The following is a 23,285-nucleotide window of genomic DNA, read 5'->3' as shown; positions in this document are numbered from 1 at the left end:
GCGAGGTGACTGCCCTCTCCCCGGGGAATTGTTAGGGCCCCAAGAGTCCGCCCCAGGCAGGCCGTGCCTGCAGCTCGGCTGAGGCTGAGGCGTAGTCCTCACGGCCCTCCTTCTTCTCCGCGGTGGCCCGGGGGCGGCCTGACGCGGCGGCGCCCATCCTGGCCCGTGCGGTTTTCCCAAGGCCGGAGGAGGAGGATGAAGGAGGAGGGCGAGCAGCTGGAGGGGGTATCGGGGAAGGGGCTGGGGGAGTAACAGAGAGCCGAGGAGGAGCCCCCGCGCGAGAGCGGAGGAGGAGGAGCCGGCATCAAGAAGCAGCCAAGAGCGGGCGTGCGCGCGGGGGAGTGGGAAAGGGGCGGAGCCGCGGGCGTGGGTGCGGAGGCCGAGGCCGAGGGAGGGAAGGAGCCTCGAGGGAGACTACAGGAGGAGCGGCGAGCGGGCCGGAGCGGCGGGCGGAGGCGGGGCCTGAAGCTGCCCCGCCCCTCCTGGCCCGGCGGAGCCGGGGATCGAAGATGGCCGGGCGCGCCGCGGGAATGGAGAGGCCACCGGTAGCGGCGGCTGCGGCCGAGACTCCCGGTCTGTGACTTCGCGCGCGACAGCGACCCGGGCAGAGCGGGCGGCGCGGGCAGCGGCGCGCAAGCCCGGGCGGGCGCTGGTGCGCGGGCGCCGGGCGGAGGATGCGCCGGGCGCGGCGGGCGGCTCCCCGCGGCCGCCCCCGCGCCCCGGGCGTCGGGCCTTAGTGCTGGCGGAGGAGGCGGCGCGCGCGGGGCGGCCGGGCGGCGGCGGAGCCCGAGCCGTCATGCCCTGGCTGAGCGGCGGCCGGCGGCGACGGCGGGGACAGCCGCCCGAGGCCCCGCGGGAGCCGCCGCCGCCCGCGCAGCCGCAGCGGGAGCCACCGCCGCCGGCGCCCCCGGCCGCAGCCCCCACGCCCCCAGCGCAGCCGCCGAGGGCCCGGGAGAGCGCCGAGCTGCCGCTGCCCTCTGGATGGGAGGAGGCGCGCGACTACGACGGCCGCATCTTCTACATCGACCACAACACGCGCCAGACGTCGTGGATCGACCCCCGCGACCGGTAAGGGGGCCAGCGGGTGGCACTACCACCGGGGCAGCTGGCCGGCGCCACCGCGGATGCGCTGGCGACACACCCCGCTCAGCGCGGGGCCGTCAAAAGTCCCGGGGCCCGGGCAAGGATAGGGCGCTTCCACCCCTGGGGCCGGGAATTGCCTGGAACCCTCCTGTCCAGGCTACCATCGTGGCGTCCCCATCCCGTGGGCCCAGAGAGGGATGGAGGACACCGCGGGGGGGCCCTGGGTCTGGGTGAAGATCTTGCGTCCCCGGGGCCGGGTAAGAATCCGCCCCCCATACCCCTACTCCCAGGACTCTGACCGAGGATCGAGGTGCCCCCTCTCTGGGCCTCGAGGCCCCAGAGCGCGGAGGTCAGGCCTCCTCCCGGTCCCCCACCGCGGGGCGGACACTCTGACTTGATTCCCTCACGTCACCCGCTGTCCGGCGCCTAGGAGCTGGGCGCCTGGAATTTCCTCTCTTGGGGCTGACAGATGGCCCTCTTTTCCTTTTTTTGCTGCAGCCTCGCCCATCCCTGCCTGGGGCCTCTGCGGCCCACCACCGGGGCTCTGGCTCCGCAGGCATTCCGGCCTCGCGGTGGCAAGATGAGGCTGTCACCTTGGATCACAAACGTGCGCCCCACCTTCGGGGCGCAGGTTCCCTGCCTGGCGGGCTCAGCCTGGTTTTCATCCAAAGCCTGATGCCAGACAGGCACTTGAGGGATTCCCAACCCTTTTGGAGCTGGGCGAGTCTGTTCCCAAACTCTGTTGGTTGTTTCCTAGTGCCTTAAAAATCAAGCGAGTTAAAGTTCTGTTTGAAATAGCCTTCTGTACTGCAGCCAGCATGGAATATGATTAGTCCCATATGCTTTTGGAATAAACGAAAAACAAGAGCTGTATTTTAAATTTCTTTTTTTGTGCAAGATATGCATGGGGTACAAAGCTGTCTTATTCACGTGTAAAAATCGGATCAAATAAAAACGGATTCTTCTAAAAGCACTACCAGATTTCATTTAGTTAGTTTCATGTAGTGAAACTTTTCCTTAACTTTTTGCTCGATTGTCTACTGGCTTCAATGGTTCAGCTGCTTTTAGAGAGACGTATTTTTTGTGGAATTGGGAATTCTGTGGAAACCAAGTGTTTCCACTGGTTATCTGATATCTTGTCCTCTCTAGAGCAGTTTCTCTCAGTCCAGGGCCTGAGTGCCAAAAAGGAAATACCGGAGGCTTCCCAATGATTTCAAGACTTGAAAAGGCCCAGTGTGGTGACATTGTGCCTGCTTCCTCCTACCTACACAGGAAAGGCAGCCTGCATGGCACTGGCATTTGAAAATAAACTTTTGAGGAGAGAAGCTGCTGAAGTGTTTGAAGATTTCTCTGGGTTCAGATAGGAAAAAAACAGAACAAAACAAAAGGATCGTGGTTCCCTAACTTTCTCCCTGACCATTGCAAACCTCTGGACTCAGAAACTTATATAAATCCTAAACCAATTTCATAGGTTAAAAAGATGCTTAGTTATTTTGAAAATCAGGTGAGATCATATTATAATTTTAACCCAAGGCTAGAGCCCCAGCTGTTTGATCAAGCCTTGGAAGGTTCTGGAATTGGTAGAACTGCTTGGAATGCAGTCATTTTATACCCTATGTCTGTTAAAATCCCAAACGACTGGAAAATGAACCAATTAAAAATAGTGTTTTGCTTAGAAAAGGCTAAGGCTCATTTTCTGAGGGTGATATAAAACAGTTGTGTGTGTGTGTGTGTGTGTGTGTGTAGATTCATGCTGAAAGATAAAAATGTAAGTATTTTTGTTTGAATGGTATAACCTGCAACATAGTTGAGCAGACACTACAGAAGTCAACTTGTAGAATCTTTGTTTCCATGTATTTCATACATATTTCCTATGTTCCTTTTTCCAGAAATCTATTTGTTACTGAATAACATTTTTTCACTCTTTTCAGACATCACTTATGCTACAGATTTTTAAAAAGTCCTGTTTCAATGCTAAAAGTGTCGATTGAGTGAACAAAAGTGAATATTTTACATTTTTTATAAAGTAAAAACATGTGTGTACTTTTATGAGACATTGTTTTTATAGTGAGTGAAAATTCAGCAGGGGACAGCTTGAACTTCAGCTCCCATAATACCTTGCCCGAAATATGTATGGAATGTTCAGCAAGCCACAAACATTTAAGTGGAGTCTGCCAAAGGCTGTAATAGTCATTCTTCTTACTCTTTCAAAACAGAACATTTGCCGATTTTTATAGGTGACCTGTTATCCTTTAAAGTTGTAATTAACTTTTATTATATGCAAAGAACTGTATGTCAGAGTGCAGTGTTTTCTCCATGTGTATCTGACAGTTAAAACCCTTTTTAAGTCCAATCAGAAAATGTTGTTCAAGAAATGAAGACTTTCACCAAACAGCTTCCAAATAGAGAACTGACAGGACAGAGGCGAATAAATAGGAGTTTTAAAAAAGAAAATGCAATTATGGAGGAATAAATAAATGCATGTAGTAGGTTAGGTGAAAATTGTTGACGTTAAACATCATTTTATATATAATTTAGTAAAAACTGTATAGCATAAAATATGCTGCTGTAAGCAAAGTAACTGAGGGCCAAGGGTTGTATACAAAAATCTCTTCTAGAGTTTTATAGTAATTCCATTCGGTGCTTTGTTTAACAACATTTGATATTGCCAGCTCAGAGCATGTTGGTGAATAATTGTAACTCTACTTTTTAAAGTTGCAACAAAGGAGATATAAGCTTAAGGAAACATCTTTACAGATGTGGCTACAGATGTGTAAAAAATCTCAGTATTTTAAAAACAGAATTTTTTAGTTTGATTATGAACCTACCTCAGGTTTAAATTCTCTATTTCTGTGTATCAGTACTGTGCATATAATTTTCATAGTTTATTGGGAATCATACTCAAAAACTTTGTTAAAAAATATAAAGTTAACTTGCCATTTCTATGGCTGGTAGTTTCCCTCATGGGTCTTGTGTGGTTTACACGAGTGGCACACACGTATTCTACATATATTAACTCAGAGTACAATGACCACCTTATAAAAGGTATTTGCCATTTGGGCAGAAAATATGGGAAGAACGTTTTTTGCAGTGCCTTCGACAGTTGTGTATACGTGTGCTTCCTGGGTTGTTTCGATATTATCCTATAGATGGGCTGAGTGGTTGAAACTTAATGTTCTGTTTCCTATAACTCAGTTGGAGTTGTACGGTACTGAAAATACCAGCTTCTGGCAGCTTAAGAATGATGGAAAATATCACATTTGAGACCAAAGCAGAGTGTAAATAATCATAATGATGGTAGAAGCCTACGATTAAATCATGGTATAAACTTTTGGGGGCCCATTTGTTCACTAGATGGAATTTGACCTGTGCTACATGGAGGAATTCTGTGGTATCTTAAAAGTCTTCTGAACAGGCTTTTGCTTTAAGGAGAAAACAGTCCATGGCTCTGGAATTTGCCAGGTCGGAGCCCCATTTAACAGAGCCAGATAACATCATTGCTGCCTTCTTGGAATCTTTATTCAGTATTAACTAATAGGAGGTTTACTATATTTATCCCACAGAGTCTATTTCTTGATTATTTAAATTGTCCTGGTGGAGCTTTTTGAAAAACAAGTAATGATTTCTCCATTTTTTCATTTTTTAGATTATAGGTAGCATTTGTGTGAACATGGGGGAGCATCTTGGTTTTAAAACCATAAGGGTCAGCCCCTGGAAGAATCTTCTCTTGCTTCCATTTAAATCATCAACACCCACTTGTTGGTCTAATGTCTTGCTTTTCCTTACCTTTTTTTTTTTTTAAAGAAAAGTGAATGGAAAAGTCATTTCCAAAAATAGCTCCTGGATGTTTGGAAATCTCCAAGTTTCCTTCTCTTTCCTTTCACTCTGATTTGGGAATTGGAAATAACATGTATCACCGTCTCTGCTAGGTTCTACTTCAGGAGCCTGTGGGTCAAGTGATGTGTTCAAGGTCACTTGGTGAGCCTGGGGTGGGCTTTTTGACTTCTAGCCTGGGTCGTTTTTGCTAATGTTGACTGTCTTTCCAATAAATTCAGTAAAATTAATCTGGTGGAATATAATCAAAGTTAAATTCTACTGAGTTCATTTATCCCCATTTAAATCTAAAAAAGTGAAGAAATATTTATGAAGATTCTTGGCCTCCTGTGTGCTGGGACGGTATGTGAAGACCAAGTTTCTCTGGGAGACAGGAGACAGGAGACAGACACATAAAATGGAGACAGTAATAGTCACAAGGCATCCCAGGATTAATTCAATTCCTCAGGTGGTGATCACTTCCAAGCAGAGGAGGGAGGGCTCACTTGAACCTTGGGTGCTTTTTCTCCTTGTCCATTCATCTCCCTGGGTGAGGGTTTCTAGAGTTTTTACAGCAGCACAGGGCCAGATAAAGGGGAACAGGAGAAAAGTGCTCGAGGTGAGGAGGTGCTGGATGTGTTTGCAGTCAATGAGGGAATTGGCAGTGTGACCCAGGGTTTTCACATAACAGTGGTAAGACCTGAGCAATACCGTGTAGCTCAGAATCCCACAGCTTTCGGGTTAGAAGAGCTAGGATCGTGTGTTCAAACTCTTCTTTCCCACTTGAGAGCCACAACCAAGGGGTGTGTTTGCCAGTAGTGTTAGAAGGGTAGGGACTTGAACTCGGGTCTTCTGACCCCCGATCCAGTGCTCTTTCCAGTATGTCACCTAACTGCCCAATCCCCACTCATTTTTAAGCGTCATGCCTCTGTTCATTTGTTCATTCATTCCTCCATTCATTTATTCAACAACTCTTTGTGGCCTAGCCTCTCAGTCTAAGGCAGGGGTCCCCAACCTGTGGTGAGTTGTATAATTATTTCATTATATATTACAATGTAATAATAATAGAAAGAAATAGAAATAAAGTGCACAATAAATGTAATGCACTTGAATCATCCTGAAACCGTTCTCCCCACTCCCTGTCAGTGGAAAAATTGTCTTCCATGAAAACGGTCCCTGATGCCAAAAAGGTTGGGGACCACTGGTCTAAGGGACTCTTCCAGGATTCAGGACTCCAGTGGTGAGCAGCACCAGACAGGCACCTGCCTCCGTGGGGCTTACCCAGTGCTCGTGTCCTTTTCCATGACGCCTCACCGTGTTGTCCCTGCCTACGGGTCTCTCCCAGCTGGGATCCCGTGGCTCTGTGATTGTAGCGGACATATGCTGAGTGCTCTACATTTACATGGATGTTTTCATGGAAGGTCCAAGGTGGCTGCACGAGGTGTAGGCGGACCCATGATGGAACTGAGGCCAAGGGAGGTTGACTTAGTGGCCTCACTGCCAATGAGGGACAGCGTCTGTTTGACTCCTGAGTTGACTTCTGGTCCCCTGCCTGTGCTGGCCCCTCCCTTAGCTGGGTAACTGTGTGCCCCTTGCACCTTGTTACACTCACTGGTTAGGTTTTTAAATTTTTTTTATTGAGGTAAAATATATATACATAATTTACCATCCTTACCATTTTTAAGTGTGCAGATCAGTGGTAATAAATACATTTATATTCTTTTTTCCCCCTCCCTCTCCCCTTCCCCACTGGTTATTTTTATCTTGTGTTCATATTGTTTGATATTTAATCCCTCCTATGATATAATGGTACCTCAAAGATGTCCACGTTCTAGTCCCTTAAACCTGTTGCTGAATTACCTTCCATGGCAAAAGAGACTTTGCAGATGTGATTAAGTTAAGGATCCTGAGCTAGGGAGATGAACCTGGATTATTTGGGTGAGCCGGTGTAATCACAGGAGGCCTTACTAGGAGAGAGGCAGGAGGGTGAGGTCAGAGTCAGAGACAGAGATGTGACAGCGGAAGCAGAGGTTGGAGTCAGGTGGCCATGAGCCAAGGAATGCAGGCAGTTTCTAGAAGCTGGAAAAGGCGAGGAAATGGATTCTTCCCCGGAGCCTGCAAATGGGAGGCAGCCCTGCTGACACCTTGATTTTAGCTGAGTGAAACTGATTTTGGATTTCTGACCTCCAGAACTGTAAGATAATAAATTTGTTTTATTTTAAGCCATTTGGTTTGTGGCAATTTGTTTTGGCATCAGTAGGAAACTAACACATCCCCGTGTGGTGTTTTCCCAGTGAGAATGGAAGCATCTGGACAGCTTGGCGTCTTTGATAACAACCACAACAGCTGACATTTATTACATGCTTAGGCATGTCCTGTGTCAAGCATTTTACATGCATTTTCTCTCCTTGGTTCTTCACAATACCCCTGGTGGGTCCTCATTTCCTGTGGACCAGGCATGGAGTCTCATCACGTTGGAACTCACATCAGATGAGATGCACCAAATCCTATCTGATGAGCTAGCCAAATATGGGGGTGGGCGCAGGCTAGATTTCTGAGAGAAGAGGACAGTTGGAAACCATTGATTTTCTTGGGTGGTGACAGCCCTGAGCTAGAGAGGTCCGGGCACTAGGGCTAGAAAAGGCGGGGATTATGTCAGAGAAATTGTAAAGGAAACAAGAAGTGCAGAGGATTTACCTAGTGTTTGAACTAAGGCAGGTGAAACCAGAAGGGGCCAAAGGAATCTTGCTAACACCGGAGGAGAGGCTGAGACTCATGGGGCCAACCTAACTTCTGTTAACCTCACTGAGAAGCCTTCACTGTTTGTTGCTGTCATTGTGTGTGTTCTATAACTTGGTTACATGGAGAAACATGTGGAGCCATTAAAGTTACTGTATTGCTGATGCACAGTGTTCTAAAAGGTATCCAAACCAAGAAAATGTTACTTTAGACCAGGGTTTCTCAACCTCGGCACTATTGGTATTTGGGGTGGGGTAATTCCTTGTTGTAGGGGACTGTCATGTCTAGCATAGGATGTTTAGCAGCATCACTGGCCTCTATCTCCTAGGTCTAGATGCTAGTAGCAAACTTCCCCGGACCCCTGCAAGTTCTGATAGAATGTAGATGTTGCCAAATGCCCCTGTGGTGGGGGGAGGAGGTTGGAGTCAGGCTGGAGCCTTGAGCCAAGGAATGTCTCCAGACATTGCCAGACGTCCCCTGGGGGACAATATCTCCTGCTTGAGAACCTGAGCTACCTCTATCTACCTGGTTACAATGATTCATCTTTAGTAGCTGAATTTGTTTTGAGCAGATTGTTATTTCCTGAGACGCTACACAAAGGCCTGATTTCTGTGATTCCATGAAGAACAGATGTTAAATACATTTATATGAAAAACCAGTATATGAGGCTGGGTGCAGTGGCTCACGCCTGTAATCCTAGCACTTTGGGAGGCCGAGGTGGGAGGATTGCTTGAGCTCAGGAGCTCGAGACCAGCCTGAGCAAGAGCAAGACCCTGTCTCTACTAAAGACAGAAAGGAATTAGCCAAACAACTAAAAATAGAAAAAATTAACTGGGCATGGTGGCGTGTGCCTGTAGTCCCAGCTACCCGGGAGGCTGAGGCAGGAGGATCACTTGAGCCCAGGAGTTTGAGGTTGCTGTGAGCTAGGCTGACGCCACAGCACTCTAGCCCAGGAAAGAGAGTGAGATTCTGTCTAAACAAACAAACAAAACCAGTATATGAAACTGGGAACATATTAATATGCATGTATTCTTCAATTCTTAGAATACTCTCAATTGATAGGCACTTACTGACTGTCAAGAGTATACATGTATGCAGTGCAACAGAAGAAAATGAATCTGTTTACACTTCAGTGCTCTGTAGCAACCTGGAGAGCCGGCCTGGCCTTTTGAATGTGTGTGTGTGCGCACGTGTGCATGCGCCGGTCTGTGGGGTGGGGATGGGGATCAGGCTGCCTAAGATGCCCTGAGCTGTTCATTGCCCCCTTCTGTGGTTGAAGGAGGGGTGAGAGGAGTGCTTCTGTCTTTGCTCAGAAGATCTAGACATACAGAACAAGGACATTTCCAAAGGCCGCTTATAGAGCCATGGAATCTCCAGCATTTTCCATCTGGAGGGTTCTCTTTATTTCTTTAAAGCAGAAGGGGTTGAGGGAGAGAATGGGGATGAGGGAGGAATGATGATGTTGAGAGAGAGTACGGGGAGCTGACTGCACCAATCCCCAGGCTGCCTGCCCTGTAGTGTCAGTGAGTGGATCTTACCTGGGGAGAGAGCACCCACCAACCTGAGTGAGCATTTCCATTCCAGGCTGCCATTTTCAGGCTGCCTGGAGCTCGGCCAGGAAACCACATAGCCACTGCAGGAGACTCTTTCTGTCACTTAGAGCTCTGTTCCATGGACAGGTGCCTGTCCCTAGTGCGGGGGCGGCCTCAGGGTGTGGGGTCAATTGGATTTGCCCTGAAAATTATCTCTGTTTTAAAAAATTGAGATATTCACATACTATAAAAGTTACAATTTAGTGGGTTTTGGCATATTCATAAAGTTGTGCAACTATCACCACTATCTAATTCTTATCACCCCCAAAAGAAACCCTGTGTTCATTAGCGGTCACTCCCCATGCCCCTAAGCCCCTAAGCCCCTGGCAACCACGAATCTGCTTTCCATCTCTATAGAGTTGCCTGTTCTGGACATTTCACAGGGACTTCCCTGTATATTTCTTTGCACCTTCCTGTGAATCTAATTATTTTAAAATAAAAAGTTTAAAAAAGAAATTGGAGAATGAAGGAACCAAGCAGAGATACACTTATTTACAGTTAAAAAAATAAACCTTTGAATCATCTCCTTTCCTTTAACTCATTTCAATTTTATTCTGCTTTGTCTATATAGTACTTAGCATGTAGTAGGTCCTCAATACATGTTTGTTGAATGTAATTATGCATGTAGAGATAGGTTTTATTTATCATGATCATTTTGTATTAGTGTATTTCACTGAGTTTTTCTCATATACAGCATTCTAGAGTTCTCAAGAGCAGTCTCTCCTTGCAAGCTGTCAGAACCCCCATTTTGTTAGGGTAGCCACTCCTTGTCTTGACTCTAGGGATGTGACTCTCTCTGCAGCTCCCAAAGAAGTCCTGATTGCTCTAAGCCAATGGGTCTCTACTAAGGAGGATCCCCTCCCCTGCACCACAGGGGCATTTGGCAACATTTAGAGACATTTTTGGTTGTTATCGACTGGGAGTTAATTCTACTGGCATCTAGTGGGTAGAGGTCAAGGGTGCTGCTAAATGTCCTACAATGCACAGGGCAGTCCCCACCATAACAAGGAATGATCCAGCCTCAAATAGCAATAGTGCCTTCGAAGGCTCTAAGCCAGTCATACGGCATCTAGGCCTGCAGTTGGCTGAGGCAGGGGCACATGACCCAGACCTGTCCAGCGGGCTGTGAGGGGAGGTGTGGGAGGCATGGCTGGGGAGAAGGCTTCTTGTCCCCACAGACCTATGTGGAGGGAACCCCTGCTAATTGCTGCTCTGTCTCCATGTAAACCTGGAGCTAGGCAGCCCCGTTGCTGGCACAAAACCCAGGAGGGAGCTGGCTGAGAAGCTGAGGGTGGTGGAGTGGAAAGACTGAATTTTTGATAGGGTGGGTGTATGGATGAATTAAGCTTCTGGAGCTGTCTGCCCTCAGTATCTTTTCTCATGTGAAATGTGAGATAACAGCATCTCCTTATCCTTTAAGGCCGGCTGAATCAGAGTTTCTGTTTTTTTGAAGCCAGCTAAGGCTTTCTCACTCATGTGTTTTCTATGCATGTTGCCCCATAGATTTTATCATTGGCATTCTTATTGGGGGCGTAGGCTGCCACTGAGCAGCTATACACTTGCTTATTAAATATTCCTCTATTTCTCACCCTTTAGATTGTCCCCTGATATCTATGATTCTGTAAGACTATAATTATAATGCTGCTTATGTGCAGTTATTTTCTCTGTAGATTTTTTTTTCATGTTTGCCTTAGGAGACGGTTCTAGGCATGGGATAAATGCAACCTAGTGTTTTTTGTTTGTTTTAATACACTTGTATTTTGGAATGTTTTAGAGTTACAGAAAAGTTGCAAAGACTGGACAGTTTCCCCATTGTTAACATCTCATATCACCATGGTATATTTGTGAAAACTAAGATGCCAACCTTGATACATTACTGTTAATCAAACTCTAGACATTTGGATTTCCCCAGCTTTTCCACTAATGTTCTTTTTCTGTTCTAGTGATTTCTAAAACTATTAAATTGTTATTTGTATGGTTCAACCGAATATTTGTAAGTTTGTCCTATGTGTGTTTTGTGGGTATTCTTTCATACAATTGACAGCCTTACTAGACTTGCTCCATGGTTTCATGGTAGAGTGCAGGGATTCTAGAGGATTTTGGGATCATAGACCCTGGGAAATCTGACACAAAATAGGGATTCTGTGCAGAAAAAGGCGCTAGTACATGGAAGCTTGCATATGCTTCCAGGAGGGTTATAGATCTCTGGAAGCCCAGCTGTGGTTCCCAAAATAGTGAAAGCTTGGTTTGAAATGAGCAGACACCCCCAGAGATGCCTGCCACACACTCACTCTGTAAGTATTGTTGAATGAATGCATGCTCACGTATTTACCATCACTAGCCTGGCTATGTCATAAAGGATTCACTCAACAGTGATTCTGGGAGAACCTTCCATACTTTCTACAACTTTTTCCTGGCCTCACACCCAATCCCGCTTTAAATGGTCGTGTGCAGCCACTACATACGATCCCTAAGTACTAGATAGGTTTCGTATGAAAAGGGAAGCTTTGTGATGAACCTCAAAAATGTGATGCTAAGTGAAAGAAGCAGATGCAAAGACAACATAATTGTACGATTTGATTTCTACCAGGTGTCCAGAAGAGGCAAATTTATAGAGATGGGAAGTGGATTAATGGTTGCCTAGGGCAGAGGGTGGGAAGCGGTGGTGATTGCAGATGGGCCTAAGACAGGGGTCCCCAACCTATGGTAAGTTGTATAATTATTTCATTATATGTTACAATGTAATAATAATAGAAATAAAGTGCACAATAAATGTAATGCACTTGAATCATCCCCAAACCTTTCCCCCCACTCAGTCCGTGGAAAAATTGTCTTCCATGTAAACGATCTCTGATGCCAGAAAGGTTGGGGACCACTGACCTAAGAGATTTTATTGGAATGGTGAAAATGTACTAAACTTGGATTGTGTGTTGCACAACTAGTAAATTTACTACAAATCATTGAATTGTACACGTAAAATGAGAAGGGTTTATGGTATGCAGATTATACCTCAATAAAGTTGTTTACAAACAAAGTGTAAAGCAAACTTGCTTTTAAATTTAGGTGGTTGCCTTGATTTGGTAGTTGGAGAGACCAGACTATGTAGATTAGACTTGGCAGCCTGTAACGATGCTAAAAGCTTTTTTGGGCTTCTCGAAACATCCACACAATTGCCAGGGAAGCTTGCCAAGAAGCCACATGTTAACATTGCCCAGGAGTTTTGCCAACTGTAAGGGGAGAATAAATACTACCATGTAACAACCTGATAATTATTACTAGATTAAGAATATAGTTGGTTTTCAGTAAGGCAACTAGTTTTTTCATTCAGAGGCATTTATCTTATAGGATGACTCATTAGTACCACTGTTTGTTTTAGTAAAGTGGAAGTGATATCTGGTTACCTGGCAGTATTTGGAGTCAAATAACTTTTGTGGATAAAGGACCAATTGATACTTGGGCCTTTAAATATCAACTTTTTTTTCTTTCACACATTTTTGGAAGCACCTCTTAAAATTCTATTACATACTTTTTGTTTCTTCTTAGATATATTAAGATAATGTGATTTTTTCTTGATTATGTTTGTACAGGTGAGCATCGAAGTTGATATGTCCCAGAATTTACAACAGGTCCTTGAATAATGTTTTGCTATGACATTGATGAGTAAAAAAGAAATTGATTCCCAGCCAGGGCCACTGTCTGTATTGAGTATGCATGTTCTCCCCATGTCTGTGTGGGTTTTCTCCAGGTACTCCGGTTTCCTCCCACACCCCAAAGATGTGCACATTATGTGAATTGGTGTGTCTACATGGTCCTAGCATGAGTGAGTCTGGGTGTGTGTGAGCGTGCTTTGTGATGGTATGGTGTCCTGGCCAGGGCAGGTTCCCACCTTGTGCCCTGAGTTGCTGGGGCAGATAGGCTCCAGCCACCCACGACCCTGAACTGAAATAAGTGGGTTGGAAAATGAATGAATGAATGAATACAAGTTATTGTCAAATAAAAATTCATGAAGTCTCTGATAATCACGCAAGTACAGGACAATAAACAATGTGGCATGAAAGGGCTCCAGGAACCCACCACATTTGTGATTGTTTGTTTCTGAGACAGAGTCTTGCACTGTCACCCAGGCTGGAGTGCAGTGGCCTCATCACAGCTCACTGCAACCTTGGACTCCTGGCTCAAGTGATCCTCCTGCCTCAGCCTCCCGAGTAGTTGTGACTATAAGTGCATGCTACCATGCCCGGCTAATTTTTCTATTTTTTGTAGAGACGGGGTCTCGCTCTTGCTCAGGCTGGTCTTGAAGTCCTGTCCTTAAGCGATCCTCCCACCTCAGCCTGCCAGAGTGCTAGGATTACAGGTGTCAGCCACCGCGCCCGTCCTATGATTATTTTTGAACTGTGAGGTGGTAGGAGGTACTCCTGACAGTTTTGCTTTGCAAACATTTATTCCTTGATTTAATCCATCACCACTATGACCCCCGTCACTCACTGATTCACCAAAAATTGGGTAATAATCATTATCTTACTTGTTTTTATCAATCTTTCTTAAATGTATAGATAGCTCATGTTTATTTCAATATTTAATATTAGAAATGTTTTGGTCTTTATTTAGAAGTTTGGTGATGTTTTTGTGACTAGAAATATGCTGTAGGAACTTAACTCTTGTTTATATCAATTAGCCTATGGTAAAACTGGCTTTTTTAATATGTCGGTTCTCTTAAAGTTGCAGTTTCTAGGAACCCACTGATGACGTTAAGTGAGGACTTACTGTACCACTAACCACAGGGACCACCCAAGTGTCGGTAGTCCTGATTTCAGAGATGGATAGCCTTGAGTCTGATTCTCGGCACTGCCATTTGCTGTGTCCCCTAAGGCAGGTTATTTGGGCTCTCTGAACCTCAGTTTCCTCTTCCATAAAATGGGGGAAAAGTGTTTGTCTTGGAGGTTGTTTCAAAGGTTCAGTAAGATTAGGTAAAGCACTTAGGTCAGTGTCTAGTGTAGAACAAGCACTCACATGTTACTTGTTCTTGTCTTATTAAACAGTCATTCACCTTTGGGATTCTCCAGTATCTTTACCCTTCTGCCTTTTAAAATTTTCTCCCTCCATTATGTTACTTCTGCTGAGTTGCTTTGTTAGTTTCCTCTTAGGTAGGTAGCACTGGAGGCTCATCAGTGTAAAGACAAGTAAGTGCTCAGAATTCATAATTATTTTTCCTCTCTGCTTGAAGCTGGTCTTTGCATTCTCTTGGTTTTGTGGCTGGGGAAGTAAAGCTGGAAATGAAATGTTACTACAGAAATACAACAGATTAGAGTAGAGTCATCCAGATTTTTCTGTCAAGGGCCAGATAGTAAATATCTCCGGCTTTGCAGGCCATAGGATTCTGTTGCAACTGCTTAACTCTGCTGCTGTAGTGCAGAAGCAGCTGTAAAAATGCGTAAATGAATGGGCCTGCCTGTGTTTCAGTAAAACTTTATTTACAAAGACAGGAGGCAGGCCGGATTTGGCCTGAGGACAGTTTGCCACCCCATGATCAATGTCATGCTTGTTTGTTTACCATGTTGATACAGTCCCACAGTGACGGACTGCATATACAATGATGGTCCCATAAGATTATACCATATTTTTATTGTACCTTTTCTATGTTTAGATCCACAAATAGTCACCATTGTGTTACAGTTGCCTACAGTATTTGGTACAGTAACCTGCTGTACAGGTGTGTAGCCTAGGAGCAGTAGGCTATAGCACATAGGTTAGGTGTATAGTACGCTATACTATCTAGGTTTGTGTAAGTACACTGTAACATGCACAATGACAAAATCACTTAACGGCACATTTCTCAGAATGTATCCCAGTCATTAAGTGACACTTGACTGTACAACCAATGCTTTTGTGTCATAAACTTTCATTATTGTTGCATTAGCTTGGCTACAAATCTGAAAATACCCTGAATATATACAGAATTATTGATTTGTAGGTGTGGATGTCATCATGTTCCAGAACTTGGAATTTGTAGCACTCAGTGATGTTAGAGACTTTAAAAACATTCATATTATATAATTAAACCTTGTTCTCTAACTAACAGTCACTTAGTACTGGGCAGATGTTATAGGAGAAGCTGATTGAAGGTCAAGATCTTCAGCCACATCTTCTCAGTGTTCTTGTACAGTGTCTATGAGGCAGTCTTCATATGTGTATCAACAGATTTTGGATGCACATTTATAAGTGCAGGTGAACTTACTTTGGGGATAAAATGAAGTTTGCCCAGATCACTGTGCTGTTTGGGTCTTGGAAGGAAGCTCTCAGAGCACAGAGAAAGTTCTTGCTCTTATGGGGCTCATGTGCCAGTTGTGGGAGATGGGAAAGTGGGTGAAACAGGGTTAGAGAACAGTGGAGAACAGTTAACAGTTAACATCAACATTAGCTTAGATAGTTTCCTAGCAGCATGTGCCTGAAGCTGTAGAAGATCTTCCTACCCTTAGATTCACTAATTCCACTGAAATAGTGGTGGTTCTCAGCCAGAGGTGAGTTAGCCCCCAGGGGACATTTGGCAATGTCTGGAAACATTTTTGGCTGTCCCAACTTGGGGGCAGGGGTGAAGTGTATGCTCCTAACATCTAGTGGGTGGAGCCCAGGGTTGCTGTTCAACATCCCATCGGGCATAGGATGGTCCCCTCCACAGAGAATGAGGTGGCCTGGTGTCAGCAGTGCTGAGGCTGAGAACCTGCTCTGGGGCTCCGACAGTGAGCCATTCCTGGACAGCCCCTGCCTTTGCAGGGATGCCATCACAATGATGGCAAATAGCAATAACTGAGTGTGTCACTATGTTATAGGATGAAAGCAGGGTGAAGTTGATGGGAGTATGTGGCTGGGTGTGCGTGGCCATTTTGTGGAGGGCATCATGGGAGGCCTGGACATTCAGGTGGCCCTTGAGCCAGTGCCTGCAGCGGGTGAGAAGGGAGCCTGAGGTGTCTGGGGGCAGAGGCTTTCAGGGAGAAGGAACTGCAGGCACTGAGGCGAGAGCCATGGTCCTGGCAGGAGGGTGGTTGGGACAGGGCAGCTCTTGAAGTGCCTGTGGGCCATTGCAGGGACTCTGGTTGTGACTCTGAGCAAGCAGGGGAGCCATTCTATTGGGAGGACTTAACATTTTATTTTATCTCTGACTGCTGTGGGGAATTAGGAGGGCGGGAGCTGAGGCAAGAAGACTGGTTAGGAGCAGGCGGCTGTCCTCAGGGCCAGGCGATGGTGGCACAGGCCAAGGAGGAGGCAGTGAGGATACTCCCAGACCTAGGTGTGGTTTCCTAAGGACCTGGACCCTGCCATTTGTCCCCTGTCTGATTCACTCCTACTCTTGGGGCCCTCCCTCAGAATCCTTGCTGGCTTGAGGAATAAAGGGTTCTACCAAAGTGGATATCAAGGCTGTCATGCTTGGATCTGCACGGAGGAGCTGAATTTTTTTCCTGGACTGTTTCTCAGCTTTGCTGCTAGTGGTGTAAGGAATTCCGTGGAACAGGAAATGCTGTGTAGTACATGCATTATGTTTTTGTTATTTTAGCAGTTGGGCTGTGTACTTGAAGACAGTGTCTTTAGAAAAGATTTATATGTGCTTTTTGCAGGCCCATTTAATAAATTTTTGTGTTTAGAAACTGATATTTTATTATTGTTTTAAAAAATGGCAACATTTTAAAAATCAGTTGCTTTTAGATCGGTTGCTTTCTAATGGCCAGGGCAGTTTGAAATCTAAAATGATAGAGCTCAAGATCATGGTGGCCAACTCTACAGAGCTTTTCACATCCCCCCCCCCAGGAGAACATGAATTTTCTTCAGAAGTACTGTGGCACTGTTTTGTTTACTGTAGATATACTGCTTCAAAAGGCACCCCAGATAAATCATTCTGTGATTGACCTGGCCCAGGTTAACCCAAGATTGTCATCTTGTTAATCTCAATATTAAAAGCCAAGGCACCAGAAACTAACACTCCCACCCCATATCATAAACCTCCCAAATGTCACCATGTACATGGCATATTGACAAAAATGTCAAGGATTACCAAGAATAGCTTCTTGCATTCACATGTAGTTACAAGAGAAGGATAGAGTAGCTTTTGCATTTTAAGTTCCACTGCAGTGGCCAGAACCAACAATTCCTGTTTGAACAACTCCCAATGCTTAGCTTTACCTTGTGGCTTTAGACTGACTTACTTTCAATTTTTAAATAAGAACACACGTACTTATTGCTTTTAAAATTATTAATAGAATTCTTTTTGTTATGCCACTTATCACATAGCTCCTTTAAAAATGTAGATGACACTGAAGTTTCATGTAAACATGTGACTGATAAAATACTTATTTTTCCTGAGTCATTGTCAGTGTCTCAGCTCCAAACCTAGTGCCAGCTCAGTAAATATTTGATGGAATCCAAAGTCTGCATTTCCTTCAGATAGGCTAATTTTTCTCTTGTTATATAAAGTAGAGAAACATCACTTTCTTTCCACCTATTTAGGAGTGGTTAGTATTTTAATAGCTACTATTTCATTTGTTGGAGTGGTCATCCCTTTTCTGCATCAGTGAAAATAACACCCTAGCATTTCACTTCAGGCACAAACACTACTTTTATCTCATTTTTGAAGTTATAAAACCATGTGGATTAATCCCAACCAGTTGGTGGAGAGTCAGAGGTAAGCTGTTTTTTCACCTCCATGACCTATGAGATTAGTTTGTGGATGAACGCTGTCCAAACCCATGGGTAGTTCACAGACAACTGGGATTCCTTGGGAGCTCTTCATTGTCAGTGGTGAGATCTTCATTGATTGTATAACAGAAAAAATCCAGTATGCCTCTGTGTCTTTCCTTTCTTTCCCATTGTCTTTTTTATGTCTCATTGGTGTTGGGTTTTTTTGCCTCTCCACCCTGAGTTAAAGAAGATGTCTTGGCATATTCCAAACTACAGAAATAAATGAAAATCAAGAAATTTTCCATGAAGCAAACCAATGATGTAATTGTACCTCAAGCATAGGAGTTACTGGAATTGGTTTTGAGGAATGGTTGGCCAATAGTCTTTGCAAAGCTGGTAGGTATAAGAAGTGGTTGGGTTTTCTTCTCCCCAGGGAGACAGGCAGCCCCACATTAAAGTTATGGTTCTTGTATTAATTAATGAGTTTTGAAGAAACCGTTGTCCTTAAGTTCTTTTTTCCTCCCATGATTTGCTGTGAAAGTAAAGATGAAACAGAAATGTGACTGTTAGGCCATCATTCTGTTACTAATTAAGTCCTATGCTTACTGAAAAGATGGGATCAAAGTAAGAAATCTCCAGAGGCAGGAAGGAGAAGGTACTGGAGAAAGAGGTCAGTTGCAGCACAGTTTGTTTACAAAGGAGCAAATGAATCCTATATACAGTGATCCTTCATAGTAGCCACCTCTACGCCAGTGGAATTGTTTAGTAAAACAATGTCTCACCATCTCTGATCAATATTACTATTACAACCCCCGGTTTCTGAAATACCTGTAAGAACTCTTTGCAGTGAACAGAGTTGGAACATTGTAGACTGGAAGCCACTGGCATCATTTCTGTTTTGAGGTTAGTCTTGCTCCTCAGATTTCCTGTACACATCAAAGCATTGGCCCATCAGCAGTCACGTGGCCAGGTCTTTCCTGCGGAGCCACATCTCTGACCGAAGGTGGTAAGCCGGCTTCAAGTTAGACCATTCTTTCTTTTGTTGAGCTGGCCACAAAGCATTGTTTGGTCCTTGTTGGTTCTCCTGAGCCCGTTAATATTTGCCCTTATTTGGTGTTCATAATGAACACACAGTGGTCCTCTGGTTTTTGATGAGAGCTCTTCAGTTTGTTTGAAGTGTTCCTCTGTGCAGACTAAACTGTCTGTAGGCCCTTCCATCACCTGGGGGCATGATTTGAAATCCACTCTCTGTTCTGGATAAATTGCTCTTGAGTGCCTCATAGCTATGATTTTGCCTTTACCTTCCTTTTCTGAATGTTGCACATCTACTTTCATTATTTTAAAATGCATATATATTTTTTTTCAGGGAGAGGGAGGAGTCAGAAATGTCACACTCTGTCCATTATGAGTGTAGCGTCAGGTAAAACCCTGAAGTCTTAGCCACAGAAGTGCACCATTTTTATATTAATTGAAGGTCGTGTATATGTATGTACAACTTCGTAACCTGGTGGTTTTCAATCCTAGCTGCATATAAGATTATCCTGGGAGCTATATATTTGTATATATTTGTTCTTGTACACACACACACACACACACACACACACACACACACACAGCCCCACCCCAGGAGATTCTGATCTGCAGGGCCCGGAAGCCCCCTGATATTTATTTTCCCCCATTTTTAAAAATTGAGGTAAAATTCATATAAAAGTAATCACTGACCATTTTGAAGTGTACAATTTGGTGGCATTTAGTATATTCACAGTGTTGTGCAACCACTATGTTTATCGAAAACCCTGTACTGGTTAAGCAGTCACTCCCCATTCATCCCTACCCCCAGCCTCAGGCACCCTCAGACTTTGTGTCTCTCTGGGTTTGCCTGCTGTGGACATTTCATAGAAAGAGAATCATAGAATACATGCCTTTTTGTGTCTGGCTTCTTTCACTTAGCACAACGTGTTCAAGAATTCATCCACGTTGTAGCATGTACCTGTACTTCATTCCTTTTTATGGCTGAGTAATATTCCATTGTATAGATAGACTACATTTTGTTTATCCACTCATCCACTGATGGACATTTGGATTGTTTCCATCTTTTGGCTGTTGTCCGTAGCGTTACTGTGAATATACATGTACAAGTATTTTTTTGTGTCCCTGCTTTCAGTTTTTTAGTGTATATATGTAGGAGTGGGATTACTGGGTCATATGGTAATTCTGTGTCTTAACTTTCTGAGGAATTGGCAAGCTGTTTTCCACAGCGGCTGCACTGTTTTACATTCCCACTGGCAATGTAGGAGGGTTCCATTTTCTCTACATCCTTGCCAACATTTACTTAGTGTTTTTTTGTTTGCTTTTTTTTTTAAATTTTAAAACGGCTAACCTAGTGAATGTGAAATGGTATCTAATTGTGGTTTTAATGTGCATTTCTCAATGATTAATGATGTTGGGCATCTGTTCATGTGCTTGTTGGCCATTTATATTAATATATCTTTGGTGAAATGTCTGTTCAAGTCTTTTGCCTATTTTAATTTTGGGTTGCCTTTTTGTTTTTGAGTTGTCGGAGTTCTTTATATATTCAGACTAGAATATATAAATATTACTAGAATATGACTAGACCCCTATGAGATAAATGATTCTCAACTGGTGTCCTTTTTTGAAATGTGCCCCCAGTGGGTTCCATTAGCAACCAGGCTCAAGAACTACTGATCTGGACCAGTGATTCATTCCTTGGGGCTTCTTACAAAACACCTGGGAAGTTTTCTTAAAAAAAACCCAAAAACATAAAAACCCTTTCCCTTAAGCCACCCAGGTGATTCAGATAACACAATCCCACCCCTAAAAGGGAACGGACATAAAACTACATGGCAAAGCAATTGTTTAACGAAGGTGACTGATGACCTAACTGAATATGTTGGCCTGTTGGTGTCATCAAAAGAGAGAATCCGGTGGTTCCATAGAGAATCAGCCCGCATCAGCTCCCTACTCCCCCAGCCCCAGAATATTCTGTGCAGGGCATTTGGTAAATGTGTAGTAGGCTGCCCTTTGTCATGATTGCCCAGCCCCCGCTAAAGTACCGTCAAGACTTGTCATGTTGTCAGACCTCTCAGAAGGTAACACTTTGTCCACCTGAAGGGCATCTTAGCGTTCATGTGTAAGACCTTGAGCTGTGCAATTATTATCTCTTTTGGGTTTCTTCTGATTGGGAGAGCACTATTGGTGCTTGCTTGAAATGATACTTTAATTGTGTTAATGTGGAATATTGAGGTTTTCCTCTATGAAGAACAGTATCTTCAGCCTGCTTTGCTCCCACTTCGAGTACCTTTAATTCCAAAGGATGGCTGAGGGCTTGGCTCAACACTGAGAATGGGATGGTTCTGGGGCTGTTGGTGGAGCTTTGCAATGAAAGAAGTTCTTATCTGACAGGAAGCTGGGCCTGGAGGCAGGAGAGACAGGGTCCCCAAGGTTTTCTGTTTCATAAGAATCTCTTAAGAGCAAACGCCATCCACAGATGTGGCATCCATTTTCTCACAGCATGCTTTGTCACCCTGGTGGTTCCCTTCTGGCTCCTGGGTCCATGGTCCATGTGAGTCGTTCTTCTTTCCTGTGGCCTTCTGCTCTAGTCCACGTTCTGGACTCCCCTTCCCCCACCCATGTCTCCTGCTGGGCTAAAGTGCTTTATTTCCGGACAGGCTTTGGGAACAACATAGGGATTCTTAAGACCAGATATTAATGCGTGGGAAAGGAGAAAAAGATCACCTCAGAAGGCTTCAGTTCCGTAGAAGTGCATGTGTTTTATTAAATTCCATCTTGGGGCAAAAGGTACTTGTTTTTGTTTTTTGGGGGAAAGGTATTTTTTTTGCTGTGTGTTTTCTATAGGATTATCTTATGTACATCATATTCAATGTTATAGAGAAGAAGGCAAAAGAAACTGTATTGAATAACCTCTTGGTCAGCCATACATCTCATGTGTCCTATATCAGTTTTAAAAATTGATTGCTATTTCAAAGCCGTCACTTCCCTTTGAAAAAGGAGAGGCTGACTGGTGTAATTGTTGCATTTTACTGTTTACTGCATACAGAAGCATATCACGGGGAAACATATTTAGCTTGTGTATTTATTTGGCTGGCTTTTTTCTTTTCTATCCTCTCTGCCAGACTGTGCTGTTGGGGGTTGCCCTCGCTTGTCTTGTTTCTCAGAGCTTTTCCTGCACTTGGCAAGTGGCAAAGCCCAGTCTCACCGCTGGGTGGATGAATAAATAGTTATTTTTTTTTTAAACATTTCTGAAGATATTTTATATATTCAAGGTGGAATTCTCAGTTTGAAGAACAGATGCTGGTTAAAATAACTGATCACATGCTCTCCATATATGGTTCCTGTGTATAGTATAGGAAAAAACAAACTGTTTTGTTTCTGCATTCACACTCAACACAGAATAAATACTTTAACTCTGGTCACCAAAATATGTGTGGGTTTTTCCCTACACATCAAGCAGTTCTCTAGTGGATATCAGCTGGGTGTCCCATAACTCAAGTCAATTCTGACACTATCTACCTATAGTTAGAGTCAGATCCCACAGGTTAAGGGCTCAGTCCCACAAGACTGCCCCCTACTTCAGATGGCAATCACAAGTAGTGGATTGTCATCTCTATTTCTGACTGACCAGCTATAAATCGGGGTTCCCACAACCCTCTCCTTGGTTTTGATTAATTTGCTAGGACTGCTTACAAAATGCAGGAAAACACATTCACCAGTTTGTTATATTAATAAAAAATATGATAAAGGATACAGACGAAAAGCCAGAGATACATAGGGCAAGGTCTGGAAGGGTCCTGAGTGCAGGAGCTTCTGCCCCTATGGGGTCGGGGTGTACATGGATGTGTTTACCAACCCAGGAGCTATCTGAACCCTGTACTTTTGGGATTTTTATGGAGGCTTCATCACGTAGGCATGATTGATTATTAACTCAATCTCCAGCCCCTCTCCAATCTTCTAATCATGGCTTGGTCTTTCTGGTGACCAGCCCCCATCCAAGACAGGCCTCATTAGAACAAAAGAGGCTCCTATCACCTAGGAAATCCCAAGGGATTAGGAGCTCTGTGTCAGGAACCAGGGTCAAAGACCAAATATCAGAACAAAAGGTGTGCCTAACACCCTTATTGCTCAGGAAATCCCAAGGGTTTTAGGAACTCTGTGCCAGGACCCTGGGGCAGAAACCAAATATATATTTCATCATATGCCACAATATCACGTTTCCTGACCCTACTTACCTGGAATCTTCCCTGTCCATTTAGACACCTAGCATGCAGGAGAGATGAATATTTACCTGTGTGCGTCACTTACACTTCTCAACCTGGACTTGAAATTGGAATTCTCTAAAGAGCATTTTGGGAA

General features: G+C 44.4%; 1 protein-coding gene across 1 annotated transcript in view; it reads left to right on the top strand.

Moving 5' to 3' along the window:
• Positions 1–785: 785 nt before the first annotated feature.
• WWC3 (WWC family member 3) overlaps positions 786–23,285 on the top strand; it is a 117,649-nt gene continuing 95,149 nt past the window's right edge. Inside the window, exon 1 of the mRNA XM_045538429.1 lies at positions 786–1,068. Within this exon, the coding sequence (XP_045394385.1) occupies positions 797–1,068 (272 nt within the window). The 5' untranslated portion in view covers positions 786–796. The remainder of the gene's footprint in view (positions 1,069–23,285) is intronic.

Source organism: Lemur catta, chromosome X (genome assembly GCF_020740605.2).
Source record: "Lemur catta isolate mLemCat1 chromosome X, mLemCat1.pri, whole genome shotgun sequence".
In the NCBI taxonomy this organism is placed as follows: Eukaryota; Metazoa; Chordata; class Mammalia; order Primates; family Lemuridae; genus Lemur; species Lemur catta.
The sequence above is the reverse complement of the archived record's forward strand: the minus strand, read 5'-3'. Positions and strand labels throughout refer to the sequence as shown.